The sequence below is a fragment of the Hemiscyllium ocellatum genome, chromosome 12 (genome assembly GCF_020745735.1).
Source record: "Hemiscyllium ocellatum isolate sHemOce1 chromosome 12, sHemOce1.pat.X.cur, whole genome shotgun sequence".
Classification (NCBI taxonomy): domain Eukaryota; kingdom Metazoa; phylum Chordata; class Chondrichthyes; order Orectolobiformes; family Hemiscylliidae; genus Hemiscyllium; species Hemiscyllium ocellatum.
This window is the reverse complement of record NC_083412.1, coordinates 52328658-52354621: the sequence shown is the minus strand read 5'-3', so window position 1 is coordinate 52354621 and position 25964 is coordinate 52328658. Positions and strand designations below refer to the sequence as shown.

General features: G+C 40.7%; 1 protein-coding gene across 4 annotated transcripts in view; it reads right to left on the bottom strand.

Moving 5' to 3' along the window:
• si:dkey-100n23.5 overlaps window positions 1-25964 on the bottom strand; it is a 223846-nt gene that overhangs the window by 131711 nt on the left and 66171 nt on the right. For all 4 annotated transcript variants that reach the window (XM_060833050.1, XM_060833052.1, XM_060833049.1 and 1 more), the window contains 3 exons: window positions 21799-21855; window positions 17793-17853; window positions 9398-9485 (listed from right to left, as the gene is read on the bottom strand). In XM_060833050.1, coding sequence (XP_060689033.1) covers window positions 9398-9485; window positions 17793-17853; window positions 21799-21855 — 206 coding nt within the window. The remainder of the gene's footprint in view (window positions 1-9397; window positions 9486-17792; window positions 17854-21798; window positions 21856-25964) is intronic.

Genomic DNA, 25964 nt, shown 5'->3' with positions numbered 1-25964 from the left:
GAATCCCTTCAGAAAACTGAACAGTTCACTCAGTCAAATACACCATAAAATGTAGCCCTTTTTAGTTGGCTCTTTTTGCTCTTGGTGGAAATGTCTAACTGCATTTTAACTGGAGAAAGTTTGATCATGTGATGTAAAGGGTTTCAATCTCTGTTTTATTGTTATATGGTCATGGATGTGCGTGTTGCTAGCCAAGCTTGCATTTTAACCCATAGTTAATTGCCTTGAGATGATGCTATCTTCTTGAATGCTGCAATCCACCTGGTAAATGTACTTCCACAGTGCAAAGAAGCAAGTTCCAGGATACTGACCCCAAAGAGTGAAGGAATATTCCCGGAAATACATCCAGGGAAGTTATTTGGGTGGAACTGAGAAATACGAAAGGGATGATCACCTTACTGGGATTGTATTATAGACCCCCCAATAGTCAGAGGAAATGGAGAAACAAACTTGTAAGGAGATCTCAGCTATCTGTAAAAATAATAGGGTAGTTATGGTAGGGGATTTTAACTTTCCAAACATCGATTGGGACTGCCATAGTGTTAACGGTTCAGATGGAGAGGAATTTTTTTCAGTGTGTACAAGACGATTTTCTGATTCAGTATGTGGATGTACCTACTAGAGAAGGTGCAAAACTTGACCTACTCTTGGGAAATAAGGCAGGGCAGGTGACTGAGGTGTCAGTGGGGGAGCACTTTGGGGCCATCGACCATAATTCTATTCGTTTTAAAATAGTGATGGAAAAGGATAGACCAGATCTAAAAGTTGAAGTTCTAAATTGGAGAAAGACCAATTTTGATGGTATTAGGCAAGAACTTTCAAAAGCTGATTGGAGGCAGATATTCACAGGTAAAGGGACGGCTGGAAAATGGGAAGCCTTCAGAAATAAGACATCAAGAATCCAGAGAAAGTATATTCCTGACAGGGTGAAAGGGAAGGCAGATAGCTATAGGAAATGCTGGATGACTAAAGAAATTGAGGGTTTGGTTAAGAAAAAGAAGGAAGCATATGCCAGGTATAGACAGGATAGATTGAGTGAATCCTTAGAAGAGTATAAAGAAAGTAGGAGTATACTTAAGAGGGAAATCAGGAGGGCAAAACGAGATAGCTTTGGCAAATAGAATTAAGGAGAATCCAAAGGGTTTTTCCAAATATATTAAGGACAAAAGCGTAACTAGGGAGAGAATAGGGCCGTTAAAGATGAGCAAGGCGGCCTTTGTGTGGAGCCACAGAAAATGGGGGAGATACTAAACGAATATTTTGCATCAGTATTTACTGTGGAAAAGGATATGGAAGATATAGACTGTAGGGAAATAGATGGTGACACCTTGCAAAATGTCCAGATTACAGAGGAAGTAGTGCTGGATGTCTTGAAATGGTTAAAGGTGGATAAATCCCCAGGACCTGATCAGGTGTACCCGAGAACTCTGTGGGAAGCGAGAGAAGTGATTGCTGGGCCACTTGCTGAGATATTTGTATCATCGATAGTCACAGGTGAGGTGCCGGAAGACTGGAGGTTGGCAAAAGTGGTGCCACTGTTTAGGATTAGATTACTTAGTGTGGAAACTGGACCTTCGGCCCAACAAGTCCACACCGACCCAGAGGAAACCCACGCAGACACGGGGAGAACGTGCAAACTGCACACAGTCAGTCGCCTGAGTCGGGAATTGAACCCGGGTCTCCGGCACTGTGAGGCAGCAGTGCTAACCACTGTGCCACCGTGCCGCCCACAAGGGCGGTAAAGTCAAGCCAGGGAACTATAGACCGGTGAGCCTGACCTCGGTGGTGGGCAAGTTGTTGGAGGGAATCCTGAGGGACAGATGTACATGTATTTGGAAAGGCAAGGACTGATTCGGGATAGTCAACATGGCTTTATGCGGGGGAAATCATGTCTCACAAACTTGATTGAGTTTTTTGATGAAGTAACAAAGAAGATTGATGAGGGCAAAGCAGTAGATGTGATCTATGTGGACTTCAGTAAGGCGTTCGACAAGGTTTCCCATGGGAGATTGGTTGGCAAGATTAGATCTCATGGAATACAGGGAGAACCAGCCATTTGGATACAGAACTGGCTCAAAGGTAGAAGTCAGAGGGTGGTGATGGAGGGTTGTTTTTCAGACTGGAGGCCTGTGACCAGTGCAGTGCCACAAGGATCGGTGCTGGGTCCACTGCTTTTCGGCATTTACATAAATGATTTGGATGCGAGCATTAGAGGTATAGTTAGTAAGTTTGCAGATGACACCAAAATTGGAGGTATAGTGGACAGCAAAGAGGGTTACCTCAGATTACAACAGGATCTGGACCAGATGGGCCAATGTGCTGAGAAGTGGCAGACGGAGTTTAATTCAGATAAATGCAAGGTGCTGCATTTTGGGAAAGCAAATCTTAGCAGGACTTATACACTTAATGGTAAGGTCCTAGGGAGTGTTGCTGAACAAAGAGACCTTGGAGTGCAGGTTCATAGCTCCTTGAAAGTGGAATCGCGGGTAGATAGGATAGTGAAGAAGGCGTTTGGTATGCTTTCCTTTTTTGGTCAGAGTATTGAGTACAGGAGTTGGGAGGTCATGTTGCAGCTGTACAGGACATTGGTTAGGCCATTGTTGGAATATTGCGTGCAATTCTGGTCTCCTTCCTATCGGAAAGGTGTTCTGAAACTTGAAAAGGTTCAGAAAAGATTTACAAGGATATTGCCAAGGTTGGAGGAAATGAGATACAGGAAGAGGCTGAACAGGCTGGGGCTGTTTTGCCTGGAACGTTGGAGGCTGAGGGGTGACCTTATAGAGGTTTACAAAATTATGAGGGGCATGGATAGGATAAATAGACAAAGTTTTTTCCCTAGGGTCGGGGAGTCCAGAACTAGAGGGCATAGGTTTAAGGTGAGAGGGGAACAATATAAAAGAGACCTAATGGGCAAATTTTTCACGCAGAGGGTGGTACATGTATAGAGTGAGTTGCCAGAGGATGTGGTGGTGGCTAGTACAATTGCAACATTTAAGAGGCATTTGGATGGGTATATGAATAGGAAGGGTTTGGAGGGATATGGGCCAGGCGCTGGCAGGTGGGATTAGATTGGGTTGGGATATCTGATCGGCACGGACAGGTTGGACCGAAGGGTCTGTTTCCATGCTGTACATCTTTATGACTCTATGAGTAATTATAAAATTCAAAGATAGGATGGTCTGTGACTTGTAGGGGGAGTATTTTATTTTAGCATTAATCATTCACAGGATGAGGGTGCTGCTGGCAAGGCAGCATTAATTGCTCAGAAGGCAGGTAAGAGTCATGGAATCATAGAGATGTACAACATGGGTACAGACCCTTTGCTCCAACTACTCCATGCCGACTGGACATCCTAAATTAATCTAATCCCCATTTGGCCCATATCCTACAAAACGCCTCCTATTCAACTACCCATCAAGATGCCTTTTCCATGTTTTAATTGCACCAGCCTCCACCACTTCCTCTGGCAGCACCCCCTACATAAAAAGATTGCCCCTTTGGCCCCTTTTAAATCTTTCCCCTCCCATCCTAAACCTAGGCTCTCTAGTTTTGGACTCCCCAAACCTGGGGAAAAGATCTTTGCTATTCACCCTATCCATGCCCTTCATGATTGCATAGACTTTAATAAGGTCACCCCTCAGCTTCCGATGTTGCACGGAAAGCAACTCCAGCCTAATCACCCTCTTCTTAAACCCTCCTGGTAGCATCTTCTAAATTTTTTCTGAACTCTTTAAAGTTTCACAACATCTTTCCAAAGCAGGGACACCAGAATTTAACGCAATTTTTCCGAAGTAACTTAATCTTAACTCCTGTACTCAATGTTCTGACCAATAAAGGCAAGCGTACCAAATGCCTTCTTCACTACCCTATCTATCTGTGACTCACTTTCAAGGAACTATGAACCTGCATTCCAAGTTCTTTTTGTTCGGCAACATACCCCAGGGGACCTTACCATTAAGTGTATAAGTCCTGCTCTGATTTGCTTTGCCAAAATACAGCACCTCACATTTATCTAAATTAAACTCCATTTGCCATTCCTCAGCCCATTGGTCCATCTGACCCAGATCTCGTTGTACTCCGAGGTAACCTTCTTCATTGTCCACTACACCTCCAATTCTAATATCATCTGTAAACTTATTAACTACATTTCCTCTGCTCACATCCAAATCATTTATATAAATGACACAAGTAGTGGACCCAGCACTGATCCTTGTGGCACACCAATGGGCACAGGCATCCAGTCTGAAAAGCAACTCTCCACCACCACCCACTGTTTCTACCTTAGAAGCAGTTCTGTATCTAAATGGTTAGTTTTCCCCATATTCTATATGACCTAATCTTGCTAACCAGTCTACCTTGTTGAACGCCTTACTGAAGTTCATATAGATCACATCCGCCATTCTGCCTTCAACAATCCTCTGTGTCACTTCCTCAAAAAACTCAATCAGGTTAGTGAGACATGATTTCCCATACAAAGTGACATTGACTGTCCCTAATCAATCCTTGTCTTTCCAAATACATGCAAATGCTGTCTCTCAGGATCCCCTTCAACAACTTGCCCACCACTGATGTCAATCAACCACATTGCTGTGGATCTGGAGTCACATGTAGGGCTGACCAAGCAAGGCTGGCAGTTTCCTCCCCTGAAGGACATTCGGTAACCAGATGGGTTTCTCTGACAATCAACTCATGGTCATAATTAGACTCTTAATTCCAGACTCTTAGTTTTTTTTAATTGAATTCAAATTCCACTATTTGCTGTAGTGGGATTCGAACCAAAGTCCCCAGTCTCTGTGTTAATAGCCCAGTGATAATAACACTAGGCCATCGTCCCCTCCACTTGCAAGTGATTGTGTTCTTAAGCATGTGCAGTGTGAGAACTCGCTTGGGAGGCCAACAATCAGGTTCCCAATGGTGGGATGAACATTTACAATGACATTCTCAGAATCTTAAAAGCAAATCAAGTTTTGGGACAGAGGGCATTTTTTGTGTTATGCATGCGGATTAAGAGTTTAGTTTACCAGACGTAATCCCAATTAAGTTTCCCTAAATGAATAATGCATACCTTCCAATTTCTAACTGCATACGAGTGATATGCAGCTGATGTGGTACTGTACTTGCTGATGTTAGAGTGAGTAGCTGCTTGTTCCCTTTGGGAGTGTTGATCCATGCCTGTGGTTCCCAGCCTTTTCAGTAACATGGCATATCACAATGAGACAAACAATTACATAGCACACTCACTTTTTCAGCTGAATTGATTTCTCGGAAACATCACATTTACTCGCATTTACTATGGTTACAGCCTTCCTGAAGGGGTTCGCAATACCGTGCAAACAACAAGCTAAAGAAGGATCAAAAGATTTAATTTGTTTTGGAGACCCAGTGAAAAAAAATCTTCAACTGCAAGCACACATACTTTTCAAAGTCTCCTCAATTCAATGATTTCAAACTTTTCATGGCCTGAGTCTGTTCCATACTCTGCATGTGATTCAGAAGTCTGAATTTTTGCAGATGCCATTTCATAATTGCAACTTTAAAAGTAATTTTTAAAAAAAAAATTGAAGCCAGACATAATTGACATTCAATGGAACTGAACAGACCGCAAGGCAGAATAAATTGTAATTTACCGGGTTAGTGGGTAATCTGGACCTGCCAGTACGTAAAGAGCCTTTTAATCTGGGGAGGAATTGATGAAAGGGTCACCCATAAAACCAGTTTCACTGACAGACATGTCCTCCTGCTGGTTTTTACATATACCAGGGCTGAAAATGCTAATTTGCAGAGGTATGTTGCCAGTAACAAGAAGAGTAAAGCAATAGCTGACCAATAATTTGATTTGAAGATTAATTTTCATGAGTGTTAGGAGTTGGAATTTTTACTGGATAAAATATTGTTTAAGGTGAAATAATATTAGTTTTACATTGATTTTTTACCTTAGTACAAACTTCCATGGCACACTTAGACAGTTGTCAGAGCATACTCGTTAAAAGCCGTAGTCTATGCCATGCTATGACTGAGATCAGATGGCAGCAGTCTATGTTGCTTGGGACACAGAGGATGGCCAAAGCAAACAGCCTGGAGGGCAATGGACTTCAGTCGAGGAGGCTGGTCAAGATTGGAAGCCTGAGTGGCCAAGGTTGGCAGGCAGGCAGACAGGAGAAGGGTGGAATTGCCAGCAAGTTTAGCTGCTGACACTCACACCGAGAGCCTGACTGGGAGGGAATATGATGTCAGAAGCTTCAACATCATAAGGTCAAGGTGGGGATGTTAATTTTCTGTCCACCCCCCCACATGATTTGTCATGTATACGTGAGGAGTTGAGAACTGAGTATTTTCCTGACAGAAGCTGATCCAACCTGACCAGAAGTGACACTCACCTCCGCACAGGAAACAGGATTTGGCATTGATTACAGAACATTCTGTCACCTCCCCCTGCAGAGTAGGGTTTGCATATCACACCACACTATCTTTTCCAGGAGCATATTACTGCAGATGCTGGAATCTGTACTGAAAACAACAAACGCTGGAGATCACAGCAGGTCAGGCAGCATCCACGAGGACAGACAGCAAGCTAACGTTTCGAGTCTAGACGACTCTTCAGCAGAACTTCAGCTTCAGCTCTGTTGAAGAGTCATCCAGACTCAAAATGTTAGCTTGCTCTATTTCCATGGACGCTGCCAGGCCCACTGTGTTTTCAGCACACTATCTTTTCTCCTTGGGTATCTTGGTGAAGAATAACATGATGCAAGTTTCAATCCTTGCTGGCTAAGGCCCTGTGTAAAATGAACTGGTCAGTTTCAATGGAGCTCCTCTTGGACAGAAGCCCTAAGCATTAAAATGCTCATAATTCTGCAATTTCAATTAAACAGGCCATAAGCATAAGCGTGCATCTAGGAGTCTTGATCCACGTGGAAAGATTTCTGTTTCTAAGTAATAAACAACAAAGAAAAAAATCATAATGCTTAAACAATACTTCACTAAAACCCAGACAGTTTGATGACATTTTCAAAATATAAAGTTTAATCTCAAGGTGCTCGACAGCATTATCATTACATAGATTAAATGCCAAATTTATTTTCAGAACCAAATACTTTTCTGCCTATTTAACTTTAGTAGTTTGCACCTTATTACATCCACCTGAGAGGCTGCATATAGCCCTCTGTTACAACATCAGCAATGGGATTGTTTACCAATGGTTTCAGTGCTTATCTCTGTTTACAACTTCACCAATATTGATCATAAACAGCAAACATATTTAGACTTCCTGTATTCAACGGTCAAAATATTACTGCAACTCTGAAGTTTGAAAATACATTGCAGTGCCTAAACCACGGTTCCCTACCTCTTCAGGCTTATGTGAGGGTATGGTTCTACTGGTATCAAGCCTCCTGTAACTCTCACAAGTCAGCATTCTTCACGTGCAAGCCATCGAGTGATCTTTGGCAGGTTAACAGCCTCTGGAAGCTATCAGAGACAGGTCAAACTCTTGTCACCCAACTTCTACAGCTGTATTTTCTAAAAAAGTTATAAACAGTGGTGGGAGCAAAGTTTTAGCTCCGTCTCCCCAGCCTAGGGATTTGATATGCAATTACAGCATTCAGTCACTTCTCCATTTAACAAGCAGAGTCCAGTAGGAACTGTATCACTGACCTTGCTGTACAGCTTGATTTCTAATGCTATTCTTATCCACAAGGTTACTGGGTACTGAGATGGGGTGAAGACTGGGATTGGGGTTAGGGTTGGCATAATGGGGGGGGGGGGGGAAAGAATATTATGCAGTGCTTTAAGGAGAGCCAATTTAGAAAAGGATTACTTCACCAGAATTGATTCTTAAGTGCAGACAGCAACAAGATTGATGTGAGAGTAGTTGACTTAAGTCAAAAAATTTCAACAATCTGAAACATTCACTATTTCGCTTCGCAGATGCTGCCAGATCCGCTGAACATTTAAACATGTTCTGCTTTTATTTTAGACTTCCAGCATCCACAGTATTCTGCTTTTCAATAAGCTACTAAAATCTTCTTCCAGTGAGTATTAACTATTTTGTAATGATTTAACAATCCAATACAGGAAGAACACATTTTAAACAATAAAGTACATCAGCTGAAACCACAACTAAGCTCTTGTTCACATCTATCTCTGGAATCATACGGTGTCCTGGCTCTTAAAGCTACAGTCACTCACCAGTTCTTCAGTGCAAAACGAAAGGACTCATTTCTCTAAGGTGACGGCAATTTGGTCTATTACAATTCCAAGGAGTCTCTAACACATTTTAATCTATTAAAGTTGATCAATAAATTATATAGCTCTTCTCTGAAATGCAAGTCACTTTGGAGTGTTCTCGATTTTGAAATGGATAATACAACTCTGCACTTTTGGTTGATACATAGTAGCGATTTCTAATCTGCATTACAGTCTTTCGGCTCCAGAACATAACTAAAACTCAAATCTCAGTCTTAAAATTCTCAAGTTTTTGAGGTGGTCAGGTAAACCATAAATATTAAATGTTCTGGTCTACAAACTGTAAAAATCTCAGAATGGGGTGTTAACTGAGTCCAGCAAAGAGTAGCTCTGAGAATAGAAAATAATAGGACTTCCGACTCACCTTACATTATTGCACTCAACAGGATACAGAAAGGAGGAATTCCTATCTACTGCACTAACAATATGAATATTTTGTGAAGATATTTTAACAAGAAGAGGGCAAGGAGAGCTAATAAACTCAGGCTTGGGGTAATCAGTAAGAACCAGATAATTTTATTGTCTAATAATTCATCAATCTATTTGCACATTCAGTTCATTTAGATATTAAAATTTGTTTTTAAAGAAAGGAAACAGATTACTGATAAATGCAAAAGCCAGAGGATAAGATTTTACAAATTTTGTTGGAAAAAGATACATTTTGTTGCAGCGTTTGTCTGCATGAGAGGGCAGCACTGTATGTTAACAAGTGGGTGCTGATTGGTACAAGCACTGCCATGGAGATTGCATTGATGATGATTGACAGTTAAAGGCCAGGCTTTAAATTTAAACTTGGCATGTTTGGTCAAGACATCATGCTGAGAAATGAACCAGAGAATAGGTGCCACCTATTTTGTTGAGTTGAAACTGGTGCAATTCCTGTACACGTTCTTTCTGCTTGCCAAGAACACTGTGTTACAAATACTCATTGTGACATCAAACTGAATGGGAAGTTATTAGTCACAGTACTCCGGAAGAGAAGATGAAGAAAACAACCAAGAGATCTCCAAATGATGCACATAACTATTCAGATATTCTAGATAAATATTATATACAGCACCATAATAAGTGCAGAGAAAGGTTTGTTTTGTTGTTCTTCAATCAACAACCTACAAAGAACAGTCCAAAAGAGAACAATACTTGGAGCAATACTCACACTGCAAAGTGATCTGTTCTGATTTCTTTCACCAAGTTGAAGTAAAGGTTGACGGTTATGCAACAAACCCATGCCAGGGAACACCAGTCTGCATGTGAACAGGAAATGGAGCCTAATATTAGAAGATAAATTGCACAAAAACACAGATTTAAAAGGATCCTTTTCCAACTTCAAGATTCCAAGGGATAGTGTCTCTCTCTCTCTCTCTCACATCTTTCAAATATCCAAAATTCAAATGCACTTTTAAATGAATGGCTGGAAGATTGTGCACAGCACATATTTGAATTTTCACTCTATAGAACTGGCAGACCTATTTTCTAAACAGGAACTTGAAGTTTGGAAAATTATTTCTGTAGATTGCTCTGACAAGACACAATTACTTCCATTACTTCATTCCTGCCAACTCAGCATTAGGTGTGTACTTTCTTTCTTACTACCAAATAATACTTCACAAAGGTTGCCTGAACGTTTAATTTTAAAAATGATTTTAAAGTCCCAATCAGGGTTGGAAACCTGAGCCAGGTTAGAAAATGAAAACAGAAATTGCTGGAGAAACTGAGGTATGGCAGCGACTATGGAGAGAAAGCAGATTTAGTGTTTAGAGTCCAGTGGCCCATTTTTTTCAGATTAGAAAATGCCAACTTATGTTTAGATGACTTTTGCACTTGGGATTTCTGGACAGGAGTCCCCTGTACAAGAATCTAGAAACTCACAAAACCGCCATAGAAACCATGCCACCTTTTACTGCACTGAGTGCTGAATTCTGTAGTTCCAATGTCCAGCAGATACTTTGACAGCTACTGTGAGACAGCAAGAACATAAGGTACATGAGGGGTTAGAATGGGAGCAGTGGCTCAGAGAGTATGGATGAGGGATGTTGGGGAAGTATGATTCCTCGTGGGAAAAGAGGCAGGATTGTTAGAAAAGAATGGGTGGGTGCGGGATAGGTGGTCGGAATGATTTTGAATCCAGCCTGGGAAGTGTCAGTTTCGATGGGAAGGCAGTAAGTATGTTGAGTCAGGTTAGCAGAGGGGGCAGGTGTTGTGTCCAGGGACATCAGGGGTCAGCAGGGTGTAGTGGGTTGGTGGGTGGGTGATGGTGTTGGTGGGAGGAGGGGTAAACAATGGTGAATATCAGATATTCAGTTCATACTCATTGAGGAGTTAGAGCAAGCTTTTAATGTTAATTTCCAGAAGCAAGTCAGAACTTGGAATTCTCCAACTCTGAGGGGCTTTTCTGAAGGATTTCAGAGGCAGGGGAAAGCCCATTGGAGTTTTCAATTGCCCAGGGAATTCCCTCAGAGTCAGCTGTGATAGGAGTTCAGCAGAATTCTTTCTGCACTGCTCCAATAACTCTCAGACCACTGTAATATCTGGATTTATCTGAAGCAGAAGCATATAATTACCTTCGCTTCCCCCACCCCCTATCAGAATATATTGAACTGCCCATTCGAAAGTCCCTCTCATGAGCATGACTCTAACTTGCAGGGGTACAGCTACTATATTGAAGTTGTATACGTAGCAACCACTACACTTTGTTTTTGCTAGTCAACCTTTGATCCTCCTCAGACACCAGCACATACATCCACTTTTCTGATGCTGTAAAATGTGCCACTTTCTCTATATTGACAAACCAAATAGATGCTAAATGAGTAAGGTTCCAATGCACTCCATTTGATTTCCCTACATCTGCTGAGGTAAGGTTTAAATAAATTTGCATGCAACTGAATGAATTGTGCACACGCTCCTACAGATTATCACTTAAAATGGCTTCCCTTTCTGCTCCCACACCATCACTTCTGGTGTTCCTTCATGCATCAATGCTGAGAGCACACCTACTTCTCATCCACATGCTGCCCCTCACAGCATCATATGACACCGAGGGCCTTCAATCTCTACTTTACCAACAACTGCCTCACCGTTTCTAAATTATCAGCCTCCTTACTGATACCCAGTCATGGATCAATAGAAACTTCTTCCAATTATACATTGGGAAGATGGAAGTCATTGCTTTTGCTTTCCGCTGCAAATTTCCTTCCCTCACTACCTGTTCTATTTCTCCCCCAACAATTGATTTTCTGAAACTAAAACAAACTGCTTGCAACATCAGTGTTATATCTGCTACCAGGATAAACTGCCACTTAAACGTCTGTGTCCTCCCTAAAATCACATTGTTTCCACCTCGTTATCACCCAATTTAGCTCATATTCTGTAAACATTAATAGAGTCATAGAGTCCTAGAGATGTACAGCATGGAAACAGACCCTTCGGTCCAACCTATCCATGCTGACCAGATATCCCAATCTAGTCCCACCTGCCATCACCCGGCCCATATCCCTCCAAACCCTTCCTATTCATATACCCATCCGAATACCTCTTAAATACTGCAATTGTACCAGCTTCCACCACATCCTCTGGCAGCTCATTCCATACACATACCACCCTCTAAGAAAATGTTGCCCATTAGGTCTCTTTTATATCTTTCCCCACTCACCTTAAACCTATGCCCTCTCATTCTGGAGTCCCTGATGCCAGGGAAAAAACTTTGTCTATTTATCCTATCCATGCCCCTCATAATTTTGTAAACCTCTATAAGGTCACTCTTAGCCTCCGACGCTCCAGGAAAAACAGCCCCAGACTGTCAGCCTCTCCCTGTAGCTCAAATTCTCCAACCCTGGCAACATCCTTGTAAAACTTAGTGAACCCTTTCAATTTTCACAACATCTTTCCGATAGGAAGGAGACCAGAACTGCACACAATATTCCAACAGTGCCCTAACCAATGTCCTGTACAGCCGCAACATAACCTCCCAACTCATGTACTCAATACTCTGACCAATAAATGAAAACATACCAAACGCCTTCTTCACTATCCTATCTACCTGTGACTTCACTTTCAAGGAGCTATGAACCTGCACTCCAAGGTCTCTTTGTTCAGCAACACTCCCTAGGACCTTACCATTAAGTGTATAAGTCCTGCTAAGATTTGCTTTCCCAAAATGCAGCACCTCGCATTTACCTGAATTAAACTCCAGCTGCCACTTCTCAGCCCACTGGCCCATCTGGTCCAGATCCTGTTGTAAACCATGCCTCTGTTTTAATCCAGATTCAACCATTTCAATACACCCCTGGCTGACCTCCCACACTCTAACCAATGTAACCATCCATAACCCTACTGCCCTTGTGTAAACCTACACCCAGTCTTGCACTTCTACCACCTCATGACTGATGGCCCATACTGTGGACCCTGGCAAAGCAACATCTTCATTTTAAAATTCTGATCGATGTTGTCAAATCACTGCAGATTTTTATCTTCCCCATCCCTGTAATCTCCTCAAACCCCACAATCCTCCAAGGTATCTCAAAATATATAATTTTTGCCATTTGAGCATTCCCAACCTTAATCACCACCACTGACCGTGTCATCTATTGCCTAGGCATCAAGCTACATGATTTCCTCCCTGCACATCTCCACCCCTTCATTTCACTTCGCACCTTGAAGACAGTTCCTAGAGTCTACCTTTTAGACAAAAATATGTTCATCATTATGGTGTCGTCTTTTCTTTTACATTACTTCTTATACTGTCTTGGGTCAAATATGTGTACTATACTGCCTCAGGACATTTTCTTATATTAAGGTGCAGTGTGAATACAAGTTGTTCTAGTTATGACCAGATTGTCAGTTTAGGTCCTCGGCAGACAACGACAATGACATTTCTCTTTTCAGTAGCTATGACGTAGAGGTGTCGATGTTGTACTGGGGTGGACAAAGTCAGACATTACACGACACCAGGTTATAAGTGACTTCACCTAATGAAGGAGCAGCGCTCTGAAACCTGTGATTTCAAATAAATCTGTTGGACTGTAACATGGTGTCATGTGACTTCTGATTTTTCCAGTTGCAGCACGGGGGAATAATAGTGCAGGGCTTCACAGACAGCCTTAATATTGGCCGGCGTATTTTCTCAACACGATCATAAAAATGATGGCAAATACAAATTAAATGAGGGTAATAGGTCTACTAATAGTATTCTATAAAATAGAAAGTTTAATTACTGTCTTTTTCAGGTTAAAACTGTCTTTTCTTCTCAGAACAGTACAAATACACACAAACCCAGTAATGATAATGCAGAGAGATAGCTAATTCACCGCTCTGAATACTCAGTATGCCCTGCAAATGGTAAAATACGCACACAACTCATTTAAGTACATTTTCATTGTTTCCTACACTTAGCAGTCAACATCACAGGATTAAGAAGCAGCTATTTTGGCACAGGCAGCTCTGAAAGGCTTCAGTTCACCTTTAAAGCCGCTCTGCTCCTGGATAATAAATCATAATGGCTGCAAGAAGTGCAAGCACTCTATCACAGCAGAAAGGCAGCTTTGTAGGTATTGTTACACAAAGGTGTGCTTTTTTTAAAATAAGGGTTACCGTGCAGTAAAAAGCATCCTGCATAAAGATAACAAAAAAGTGATTTTTTTTTACTTTATCCCATTCTCAAACAACAGGCTGAAAACCAGATGAATCCTCTCCAGGGCAGGCTATCTACTCCACCAGATCACCAACAAGTTGAAAATAATCCCCAGAAAGCAATCCCTAGTGCAGAACTGTTCAGTTCAAATTTAATCTTCACCAAGTATTCTCTGTGGAATACAAAGGAAGGTGTAATGTTAACGTTATTGGGATATTAATCCAGAGGGACAAACCTAATGCTTTGGTGACACAGGGTCATATCCCATCATAGCAGCTGGTGGAAATTAAATTCGATTAATAAAATCTGGATCCCAGAATTCAAGGGGTCATGTCCTTTTTTTAAATTTCATTCAGATCACTGTGTCACAGAAAAAAAAACCTTTCCAAACTTTAGATTTATAATTCCTACTCCAAAGTTGAATTATTTACTTGTACATGATACAATTATATATAACATTCAATGCACTTGCGGTGATATTACATAGACAGGGGATATAAACATACTGCACACACTCTTGCAGTCAATATATTTTGACGACTGGAAGTTTATAAAACAATGCTATATTTTTTCCTCTTTGTGTGAGTTTGCCAGAGGATCTCATACTAAAAGCTGCTTGCAATGGTTGTCAAACAAACTTGAAGTACATTATTTAGCAAATACTGCATGACTGCTTCCCAAATCTTTCTCTCAGGCTGACTCCATTTCGGTGCTCAAAATGTGCCGAGAGCTCAGAGTTATGAGAGCTGGGTGAGAGGGCTAGGGGGCTGCAGGTGAAAGCAGTAGGTGGGGAAGATGCTTGAGAGAGGAAGAGTGAAGGGATGCCTGTGAGGGGGCAGTGGGGATTGTGAGCGGAGGGGGCTGGAATGCCTATGAGAGCAGTGAGGATGGCATGGAGAGAGTGAGATACCAGTGAGTGTAGCCTGGGAAATAAATAAAATGTTTAATCCACAAGGCTTTTAAATAAAAAGCATCTACTTTCTCATTAGGATGTTTTAGGACAGAATTCAGGCGTAGAAGATTGGGTCATTATGCTGTACTCACTATGAAAGACAACTGCACTGGTTTAAAGGGGACCTTGCAGCTTGCAGCACACAGTCAGAACTCCACCTCTATATCAAAGCTCAGACCCCAAATGTTTAGCTGGAACCCACCATTTGGGACTGGGCTACAGGAATGGAGTTCGTATGGGGAGTTGGGAGTGACTTCCATTATTTTGTAAACGTATACTGCTTTTACACAGCTGTTTGACATGATCAAATGCTCAACTGGTTCAAAAACTCAACATCCTACTGCAGCATGTATTACAATAAAGCCAACAGTACACATGCATCATACATATTGGACAGTGAATTTAGTAATCACGTATTTATAATACAAAACTCAGTTTATTTTGCCTGGAAAGATAAAGGCTGAGGGGTGACCTGTTAGAGGTCTATAAAATTATGACCGGCATAGATAGCTTGGACAACCAGAGGCTTTTTTCCAGGGTGGAATGGTCAACTACAAGAGGATACTAGTTCAAGATGAGACAGGGGAAGGTTAAAGGAGAAGTGCAGGTAAAAGTTTTCACACAGAGGGTGGCAGTGGAGATGGTGGAAGCAGCCGCATCAGCAACATTTAAGAACTGTGGTCAAAGCTAGCATGGGTTTCTAATAGATTTATTACAGCTTAGCCCAGATCTTCTGTCAGTCATTTCCATGCTGGAAACATGAGATCACTGAATTTATACTTTGAGTTGTTCAAAGTAACTGTTTCTATAAGGCACAATTGACATACAGGTTTTTCCATAGCATAGTGTGGAAGGGGTTACAATTAAATTCATTTCATTACAAAATTTTATTTGATGACTCTCAAATCACACTGTCTCAATTATTTTTGCCATGATGTCGATCACTTATTCAAGTGGAAATTGGATAAATGCTTAGAGAACACTGGGAACTATTTAGTCAATGAAGTGATCATTGAGAATTCGAACTGCACCTTCAAAGACTGGGAACCACAAAGACATCAAATGAATTCAAGCAAATGTTCCAAACTATTGCCTCTAATATCAACTAATAACAACTGAGAATATATTTTATTATAGATAGTCCATGTTCTAAATGTGCAAAAGGTATTTCATTAACATAAAAACTTAAAATTATGGAATTCTTATACTCATAAGTACAAGATATTTTACAGTATACATTTATATTAGAAATTCTAATACTGTCATTATCCAGATATAAAATGTTTTTCTTTTAATTGGCAAAGGATAGGTTATCTAAGAAATTAGGAAATTCTAAGAACAAGGGGAGACCCTTTGGCCCAATAAATCCAATTCACCAGAATTCAAGCTCTCACAACAGACAGTGTTGGATCAGTGGCAGTGTCTGATTGAAAGTCAGTCCTTCAAACCTAATTCTAGACTCCAATCCTTGCTTTGAATTCTTCCATGGTCTGTTGTGCTATCACCTAGGCCTCCACATTATTCAAGATAATTCTCAACCTTTTAAAAAGTGTTTTTTTAAAAGCATCTATTCTAAATTAAGCTTCACGTGAAACTTACCATGGGAATCTTTTAAAAGTACTGATTTTCTTTGCCAAATATTTTATTCTTTCAATACATTTCCAATATTCAAATGGTCATTCATGATGAGGAGTTATGCTCAGGCTAATATATATCAGCTTCTAATGAATATTTAATGTTTCTTGCTGTTATTTTGTAACATTTATATGTAGTTATCAAAGATATCAGCAACAAAGGCATGTACTTTGGCCTTAGCATGGCCTTTCCAATGCCTTCCAACCACTGACTTATCGAGACAGAGAGGAGAAGTTGTCAGTGTCCACCCAACATCCTCTCAACTGACTGAAAGCTTCCTACACCAATAGTGTTACATGGGAGGGCACTTAATTCAGCCCATTGATTGAAGAGGTGATTGATTGAAAGTCGAGAGGTTAAAAGGACCATTCTTACTCTCCATTCACGAGTGCTCATCTGTTAACAATTTTCTGAGACAGAGAGTGGAATGTGGTTGAATATGCTCAGTACCTTGTTTTTTGTGAACAGCTGAGGGTACAAGATGTCTTACACAATCCACCAGTCTTTGGGATGTATGGCCTGCATACTTCATATTGCCCTGACACTGGAATTCATATGGCACATTATTGATTTGCGTGATAGGAAGAATGCTTTTTTCGTCTGAGAGTTGCTTGCTGCTGCAGAGTAGCACTGTAAAACAATTCACTTCACCAGTTACTCAAATGTTTGACACACTTTATATTCAAGTGTATCCCAAGGTACACTGGGTAATTTTCAGGACCAAAATCCCATTCATAGGTTTTTATGATATACAGTGAGAGATGATCCGATCATGGTATCCATTACTGTAGCAAGATTATTTTGATGTGCTCTGTTTCAGCTCTACCTTCTTTGCAGAGAGAAAACATTTAGTGTGAGCTATATATATTGCTAATAATGCCAATCTTTTTGTGCTTGCAACCATAGGAATGTGAATTACCCATGACGATAGGCTAGACAGGCAATAGTACAGAATACGTTGGCAGGTTTCCAACAAACACATTAAGCAAGGTGAATCTGAAAAGCCTCTTAGAGATGTACAGCAAGGAAACAGACCCTTCGGTCCAACTTGTCCATACCGACCAGATACCCCAACCTAATCTAGTCCCATCTGCCAGCTTCTTTCCAACAAAATTGGAGAATACATTCACAAAACTAGCAGTTTCCAATAAAAGTGATGAGACTTCAAGTACTTCACTTGGGACATCCGAAGGTTATGAACGGTGTGGCATAAATGGACAATTTTATTTCAAAGAAAGGAAATACTCAATTGTTGCTTGATGTTCAGCATTCATCATCCTAGAAATCAGCATAATGTGTTTTGGGTTTACTAGACAGAAAAAGAAACAAAGCACTCACCAAAGTACGTAAGCCACCAAGCCTGAAAATTACAAAGGACACCATCTGGGATAACCTCTCCCTGTTACAAAAGGCAAATTTTAAATCGCTCAGCAGAAGTCAAATCAATTTCCAAAATATGTAACTTGATTATTTAAAATATTACACTTTCCATCACCTGCATATTTATTCTGGCATTAAAACAAAGATAATCCACACATTAAGACTAAGAAAACTGCATATTAATGCTTCTAAAACCATCAACAATATTTCTATGCTGCAAAATAAACACTCCTAAAGGACAGGTTTTCTGTTTGGCAAAAAAATCTGTATTTTAATAAGTTTGACAAATCTTCTCAAGAACTTTGACAAATAAACTATTTAAAATGATTACAATTGCAACAAAAATATTTGGGATTAATGAGGGTTTGTCATAATATCGGGCCTCCAAACAGTTTTTACATATAGTAGTATAGGATTGGATACAGAATCCAATGCAGAATGAAGGAAACAGACTCTTCATTCCAACATATCTGCACCGACTAACTATCCTAAATTAGTCTAGTCCCATTTGCCAGCTTTTGGGCCATATCCCTCTAAACCCTTCCTATTCATATATCCATCAAAATGCGTTTTAAATGCTATAACTGTATCAGCCTCCAGCATTTCCTCTGGCAGCTTATTCCATATATGCACCACCCTCTGCGTGGAAATGTTGCCCCTTAGGTCTTTTTTAAATCTTTCCCCTCTCACCTTAAACCCCTATGCCCTCTAGTTATGGAGTCCACTACCTTGAGGAAAAGACCTTGGCTATTCACCCCTTCCATGCCCCTTGTAATTTTATAAACTTCAATAAGGTCATCCCTCAGCCTCCGACGCTCCCCTTTCAAGTTTCACAACATCCTTCCTATAGCAGAGAGACCAGATTTGAACACAGTATTCAATAGGGTCCTAAACAATGTCCTGTAAAGCCACAACATAACATCCCAACTCATATACTCAATGCACTGATCAGTAAAGACAAGCAAGTCAAACGCCTTCTTCACTATCCTGTCTACCTGCGACTCCACTTTCAAGGAATTATGAACCTGTGCTCCAAAGTCGTTTTGTTCAGCAACACTCCCCAGGACCTTACCATTAAGGTATATAAGTCGTGCCCTGATTTGCCTTTCCAAAATGCAGCACCTCACATTTATTTAAATTAAACTCCACCTGCCATTCCTAGGCCCACCAGTCCACCTGATCAAGGTCTCGTTGTACTCTGAGGTAACCTTCTTTGCTATCCACTACACTGCTAATATTGGTGTCATCTGCAAATTTACCAACTATACCACCTATGGCTCACATCCAAATCATTTATATAACTGACAAAAAACAGTGGACCCAACACTGATCCATGTAGCACACCACTGATCACAGGACTCCAGTCTGAAAAGCAATCCTCCACCACCACCTTCAGCCTCCTACCTTCGAGCCAGTTCTGTATTCAAATAGCTAGTTCTTCCTGTATTCCACATGATCTAACTTTGCTAACCAGCCTACCATGTGGAACTTTGTCAAATGCCTTACTGAAGTCCATATAGATCACCTCCACCACTCTGTCTTCATCAATTCTCTTTGTTACTTCTTCAAAAAATTCAATTAAGTTAGTGAGACACAATTTCCCATGTACAAAGCCATGTTAACTATCCCTAATCAGTCCTTGCCTTTCCAAATGCATGTAAATCCTGTCCCTCAGGATTCCCTCCAATAACTTGACCACCACTGAGGACAGGCTCACCGGTCTATAGTTCCCTGGCTTTTCCTTACCACTTTCCTTAAACAGTGGCACCACGTTTGCGAACCTCCAATCTTCCAGCACCTCACCTGTGACTATCGATGATGCAAATATCTCAACAAGCAGCCCTGCAGTCACTTCCCAGCTTCCCATAGATTTCTAGGGTACGCCTGATCAGATCCTGGGGATTTATCTACCTTTACATTGCAAGACATCCCGCACTTCTGCCTCTCGAATATGAACGTTTCTCAAGATGTTGTTATTTAATTCCCCATGTTCTCTAGCTTCCATAACCTTCTCCACAGTAAACACTGACCCAAAATATTCATTTAGTATCTCCTGCGGTTCCATACACAGGCAGCCTCATTGATTTTTAAGTGTTGCTATTCTCTCCCTCATTACCCTTTTGTCCTTAATGTATTTGGAGAATCCTTTTGGATTCTCAACCCGATTTTCCAAAGCTATCTCATGTCCCCTTGTTGCCCTCCCGATGTCTCTCTTGACTGTACTCCTACTGCTGAAAATGTGTTGCTGGTTAAAGCGCAGCAGGTCAGGCAGCATCCAAGGAACAGGAAATTCAACGTTTCGGGCATAAGCCCTTCATTAGGAAGGGCTTATGCCCGAAATGTCGAATTTCCTGTTCCTTGGATGTTGCCTGACCTGCTGCGCTTTAACCAGCAACACATTTTCAGCTCTGATCTCCAGCATCTGCAGACCTCACTTTGTACTCCTACTGCCCTTATACTCTTCTAAGGATTCACTTGATCTTTGTTGTCTGTACCTGACATATGTTTCTTTCTTTATCTTCACTAAAATTTCAATTTTTCTAGTCATCCAACATTCCCTACACCTGCCAGTCTTACCCTTCACTCTAACAAGAACCTAATGTCTCTGGACTCTTGTTATCTCATTTTTGAAGGCTCGCCATTTTCCAGCCGTCCCTTTACCTACGAAAATCCGCACCCAATCAACTGTTGAAAGTTGTTGCCTAAATTTTTAGATCTGGTCTCTTCATTACCACCACTGTTTTGAAACTATTAGAATTATGGTCACTTGCTCCAAAGTGCTCCCCCACTGACACCTCAGTCACCTGCCCTGCTTTATTTCTCAAGAGTAGGTCAGACTTTGCTCCTTCTAGAGGAGGTACATCCACACACTGAATCAAAAAGTTTTCTTGTATGCACTTAAGAAATTCCTCTCTATCCAAGCCCTTAACACTTGGGCAGTCCCAATCTATGTTTGGAAAGTTAAAATCCCCTACCATTACCACCTTATTATTCGTACAGATAACTAAGAGCTCCTTACAAATTTGCTTCTCAATTTCCCACTGATTATTGGGGTCTATAGTACAATCCCAATTAGTTGATCATCCCTTTCTTATTTCTCAGTTCCACCCAAATAACTTCCGTGGACATACTCCCAGGAATATCTCCCCTCAGTACAGTCCTAACGTCAATTCTAATCAAAAACGTCACTCCCACTCCTCTCTTGCCCTCCTTCCAATAGCGTCTATACCCTGGAACATTAAACTGCCAGTCTTGTCCATCCCTGAGCCATGTTTCTGAATTGCTATGATTAGGGTGGCACAGTGGCTAAGTAGCTAGCATTGCTGCCTCACAGCGCCAGGGACCCAGGTTCAATTCCAGCCTCAGGTGACTGTCTGTGAAGTTTGCACATTCTCCTCCAGGTGCTCCAGTTTCCTCCCATAATCCAAAGATGTGCAGGTTAGGTGAACTAGCCAAGCTAAAGTGCCCATAGTGTTCAGGGATGTGTAGGTTGGGTGCATTAGCCAGGGGTAAATATAGGGTAGGGGAATGGGTCTAGGTGGGTTGCTCTTCAGAGGGTCAGTTGGGTCGAAGGGCCTGTTCCCACACTGTAGGGAATCTAATTTTAAATTCTATACCAGTCCCATGTTCCCAACCATGCCCTGAGTTCATCTGCCTTACCTGTTATGTCTCTTATATTGATCGAAGTTACCTTCTAGTATTATTAACCAGAAATATGTCAGCAGCAATCATTTATATTAAGTAATTTTGGTTTAAAGAATACAGTTAAAGGATACATTACTAAAACATTACTTACATGTTTCTGTAAAATGTACAATGGGAAGTAAGCAAGTGATCATGTAACTGATGTTATCATAATGCACTAGAACAAAAACATTTAATTATAGAACTATGATTTCGAAAATTTTAAACTAAATAGATCACACACGTTTGTTAGATTGTATGTGTGTTTTCATCCACTTACCATGAGATAGGCAATACTGTCAAACAATGCAGCCATAGTAAGGCTCAAGATCATCTTCTGTTGGGAGAGACAGACCAGAACATTAGGGAATGCGTTATCCCATTAAACTATTTTAATTCCTTTAATTCTTTCTAAAGTCAACTGATGCTAGAAATCCCTTTCGCATTGCACCTGCTGAAGCAGGTTTTATACATCCTTAAAACATGTCACAATGATTCCCAAGGATTTTCTAGAGCTTTTATTTCCATTTAGTAAGCATCCAATGTGAAAAGAAAATGCCCATTTTATGTTGGGCAGTCTTGCACGACCAGCAGCAACATTTCACAATAAATTCTCTTCTCAATTACACACACAACACCAGGCTGTAACTCCATACCAGCCGCCCCAGCCCCAACCCCACCCCCCACCCCCTTCCCCACCCCACCCCCTAATACACACGAAAGTTGGACAGGAAATGCAACCAAACCTTGTTCTTGCCCATTTTATTTTGATTAGCTGAACAACTGAAATGCTGACTAGTTCAACAGAATTCAAATTAGACACGTACACTCTCCATACCACCTGACTGATATAAAAAGCAGCCCAAGATTCTCAACAAAATCAACAGTTGATAATGAATGAAACCCTGGAGTGGTTCAATGTAGCAATCTAATGCTGAGAGTTCAGATAATGGTTAGAAATTACTCACACTTAGTACTGTTGGTTGATGACATCATCTAAGCATCTCTGATTGCATTCTACATTGCAATCACTATTCATTATTCTCTACCCAACTGCCTTCTGAACACAGTACAAATTATATTAAAAGTCATTTGGCTGCTTTTCTCCCTCCTAATGATATTTGGGATTTCTTTTGTCAAGGCAAGAGGAAATGCAATATTTTATATTCACACTATCAAACATACCTCAAAGTCAGCCTGTTTCCAACTAAAGCATAGTACAGCTACTAGCTAGAAACAGGACCAAATTGACGAATATGATTTATTGCTGAAAAAGACATTTTATTAAATCATTTCATCTTGTACTTATCAATTGATAAGAATACTAATGTAAAGGGGAACAATATTTTACATGAGTGAGGTAATGACTGATAACAATTCAGCCATAGCACACAGAATGTCAAAGCCAGGCTTCGACATTCTTGTCAATTGTTCTAATGAATGCAAGATTTGACTGTTGTATATAGCTAAAAAAAAGGACTGGTTCTGTATGACCAAACCATGATTAACCATAAACCATTATGGTTTAGTTCTGATGTGATCCAGACCCTAAGTTTTTGCTAAAGAAACAATCCTAAGGCAATTTCCCATGGTCAATATTTCTGGGATTTTCCACAAACGTTGCTCCATTAGAAACAGAATTTAATTAACATGCATAGCTTGAGATCAGGAATAACCAACCTACCATGGTAAGGCATTATTGATCACTTGGAAAATACATTATATATTGATAGAGTATGGTATGATTGTGTTTCAACTAGAAATCTAACAGAATTGATTAATGCACATTATAAACAAAACTTCCCATTTTCACAACATGTGCAATGATATTTCTGAATCCCATTAATGTAACTCCATATACATAGAAATCACACAGACTCTAGATATTAGCACTTTAATGATCCAAAAATATGAACTCTTCTCTCCTGCACCAGCTCCTCAGCCATACATTCATTTCCTCTGACTAGCTTGTAGCACTGGGAGTAATCCAGATATTACTGCCCTCGAATACCTCCTTTTTAAATTCCTGCCTAACTTCCTATTGTTTCCCTTCAGAAGGTCATCCTTTACCCTTTCTATTTCGGTAGTTCCAATGTGTACAATGGCCTCCTGCTGGTCCCTCTCCCCTTTGAGAATATTCTGCACTCAATCAGAGATATCATTTATCCTGGTACCAGGGAGGCATTAGACCATTCTGATTTCTTGCTGTCAACTGCAGAAACATCTGTCTGTTCCTCTGACTAGAGAAGCCCCTGTCACAATTAACTGTCTGGAACCTGACATCTCCCTCATTACACTAGAACCAGTGTCAGTGCCAGAAACCTGGCTGTTTGTGCTACATCCCCTGACAGTCCATTACCCCCTATATTTTCCAAATCAACATACTTGTTTGAGATGGGGCTAGCCACAGGAGACTTCTGCCTACACCTCCTACTTTTCTTGGAGATAACCTATCTACCTGACAGTATGTATGGTTTTCTTTCCTTCCTATAACTGCCATCCATTACACCCCCTAGCTCCGGTAAATTCCTCATTGCCCCTAACTGCTGCCCAGACTGATCCACGCAATCTGATAAGAATCGCAACCACACACTTACCGCAGACGTAACCATCAGTAACATGGAAATTCTCCTTAACCTCCCACATCTGACAGGAAGAGCACATCACTCTACTAAAGGCCATCTTTGCACCTTAACAATCTACAGAAAATAGCAGTCTTATTGCTCTGTAAAAAAAAACACTAGTCCAGCCTAACTTAGTACCTATGTTTTTTATTTTTACATTTTAATCAAGAGACAAATCTCAATAATGTATATAACCAAAAAGAAGCAACTCTACCCACTGTTAAAAAAGACTGCAAGGTTACACTTAAAAGCCATGCACTTATCTGCTCCTGTGCTATGAGCTCTCCCATATAGGTTCCTCCAAGGTCAGCTGTGAATTTCATTGTTGGCCATTTTTTTCATAGACGCTCTCGAATGTCCAGAAATACTTGAACTCAAACAGCAAAGGCAGTGGCTGTGCAGATTCACTGCTGTGTCAGAGAGCAGTGTAGGTTTCTTTTTCTGACTCTGTGGTCTCTACCTTTGTTCTCTTCCTCCTTTGTAAAGTGCCATTGTTTTAATCCTTTTTCCCCAAAGTTCCAAAACAATGACTCTGCATATAAAACAGTAATTACTGATCCTGGAATTTGAGGAAATCACCTCCACATCCTAATATGCCTCAAATTAAAAAGCAGCAGCTCCTACAGCTACAATTTTTTCCTGTCCTCTATCTTGGATTACCCAGAATTCTGTTGTGGAATTCCTCAGATTTAAAATGACTTGTTATTTATTAGAAGAAAACTAGTTTTATGACCATACAAAAAGAGACAGTGAGGAAATATCAGTCTGAGACTGGTACAGTTGGGAAAAGAAACAAGTCAACCAGTCATGGTAGGCAGAAACAAAACAGAGAACAAAATAAATTAAACTGCATTTACTTTAATGCAAGAGGCCTAACAGCAAAGGCCAGTGAGCTCAGGGCATGGTTGGGAACATGGGACTGGGATATCATAGCAATTATAGAGGTGTGGCTCAGGGATGGACAGGACTGGCACTTCATGTTCCAGGATACAAATGTTATAGGAAGGATGGAAAGGAGGGCAAGAGAGGAGAGAGAGTGGGGTTTTTTGTAAGTGATAACATTATTGCTATACTTAGGGAAGATATTCCTGGGAATACAGCCAGGGACGTTATTGGGTGGAACTGAGAAATAAGAAAAAGATGATTACCTTATTCGGACTATACTATAGACCCCTAATAGTCAGTGGGACATTTGTAAGGAGATCTCAGTTATCAGTAAGAGTAATAGGGTTGTAATGTCAGAGGATTTTAACTTTCCAAACATAGACTGGGACTACCACAATGTTAAGGGTTTAGATGGAGAGGAAATTGTTAAGTGCGGACAAGAAAATTTTCTGATTCAGTATGTACCGACTAGGTAAAATGCAAAACTTGGGAAATAAGGCAAAGCAAGTGACTGAATATCAGTGGGGGAGCACTTTGGGGCCAGCGACCGTAATTCTATTATTTTTAAAATAGTGATGGAAAAGGATAGACGAGGTCTAAAAATTAAAGTTCTAAATTGGTTTTAGACAGAGCTTTCAAAAGTCGATTGGAAGCTAATGTTTGCAGATAAAGGGATGGTTGGAAAATGGCAAGCCTTAATAAATGAGATAATGAGAGTCCAGAGACAGAATGTTCCTGTTAGAGTAAAAGTAAAGCTGGTAGTTGTAGGGAATACTGGATGACAAGAAAAATTGAGCTGTTGGTGAAAGAAAAAAAAGGAAGCATATGTCAGGTATAGGAGGAAGTGAGGACTGCAGGTTCCTGAAGAAGGGCTCGTGCCCAAAATGTCGATTCTCCTGCTCCTTGGATGCTGCCTGACCTGCTGCACTTTTCCAGC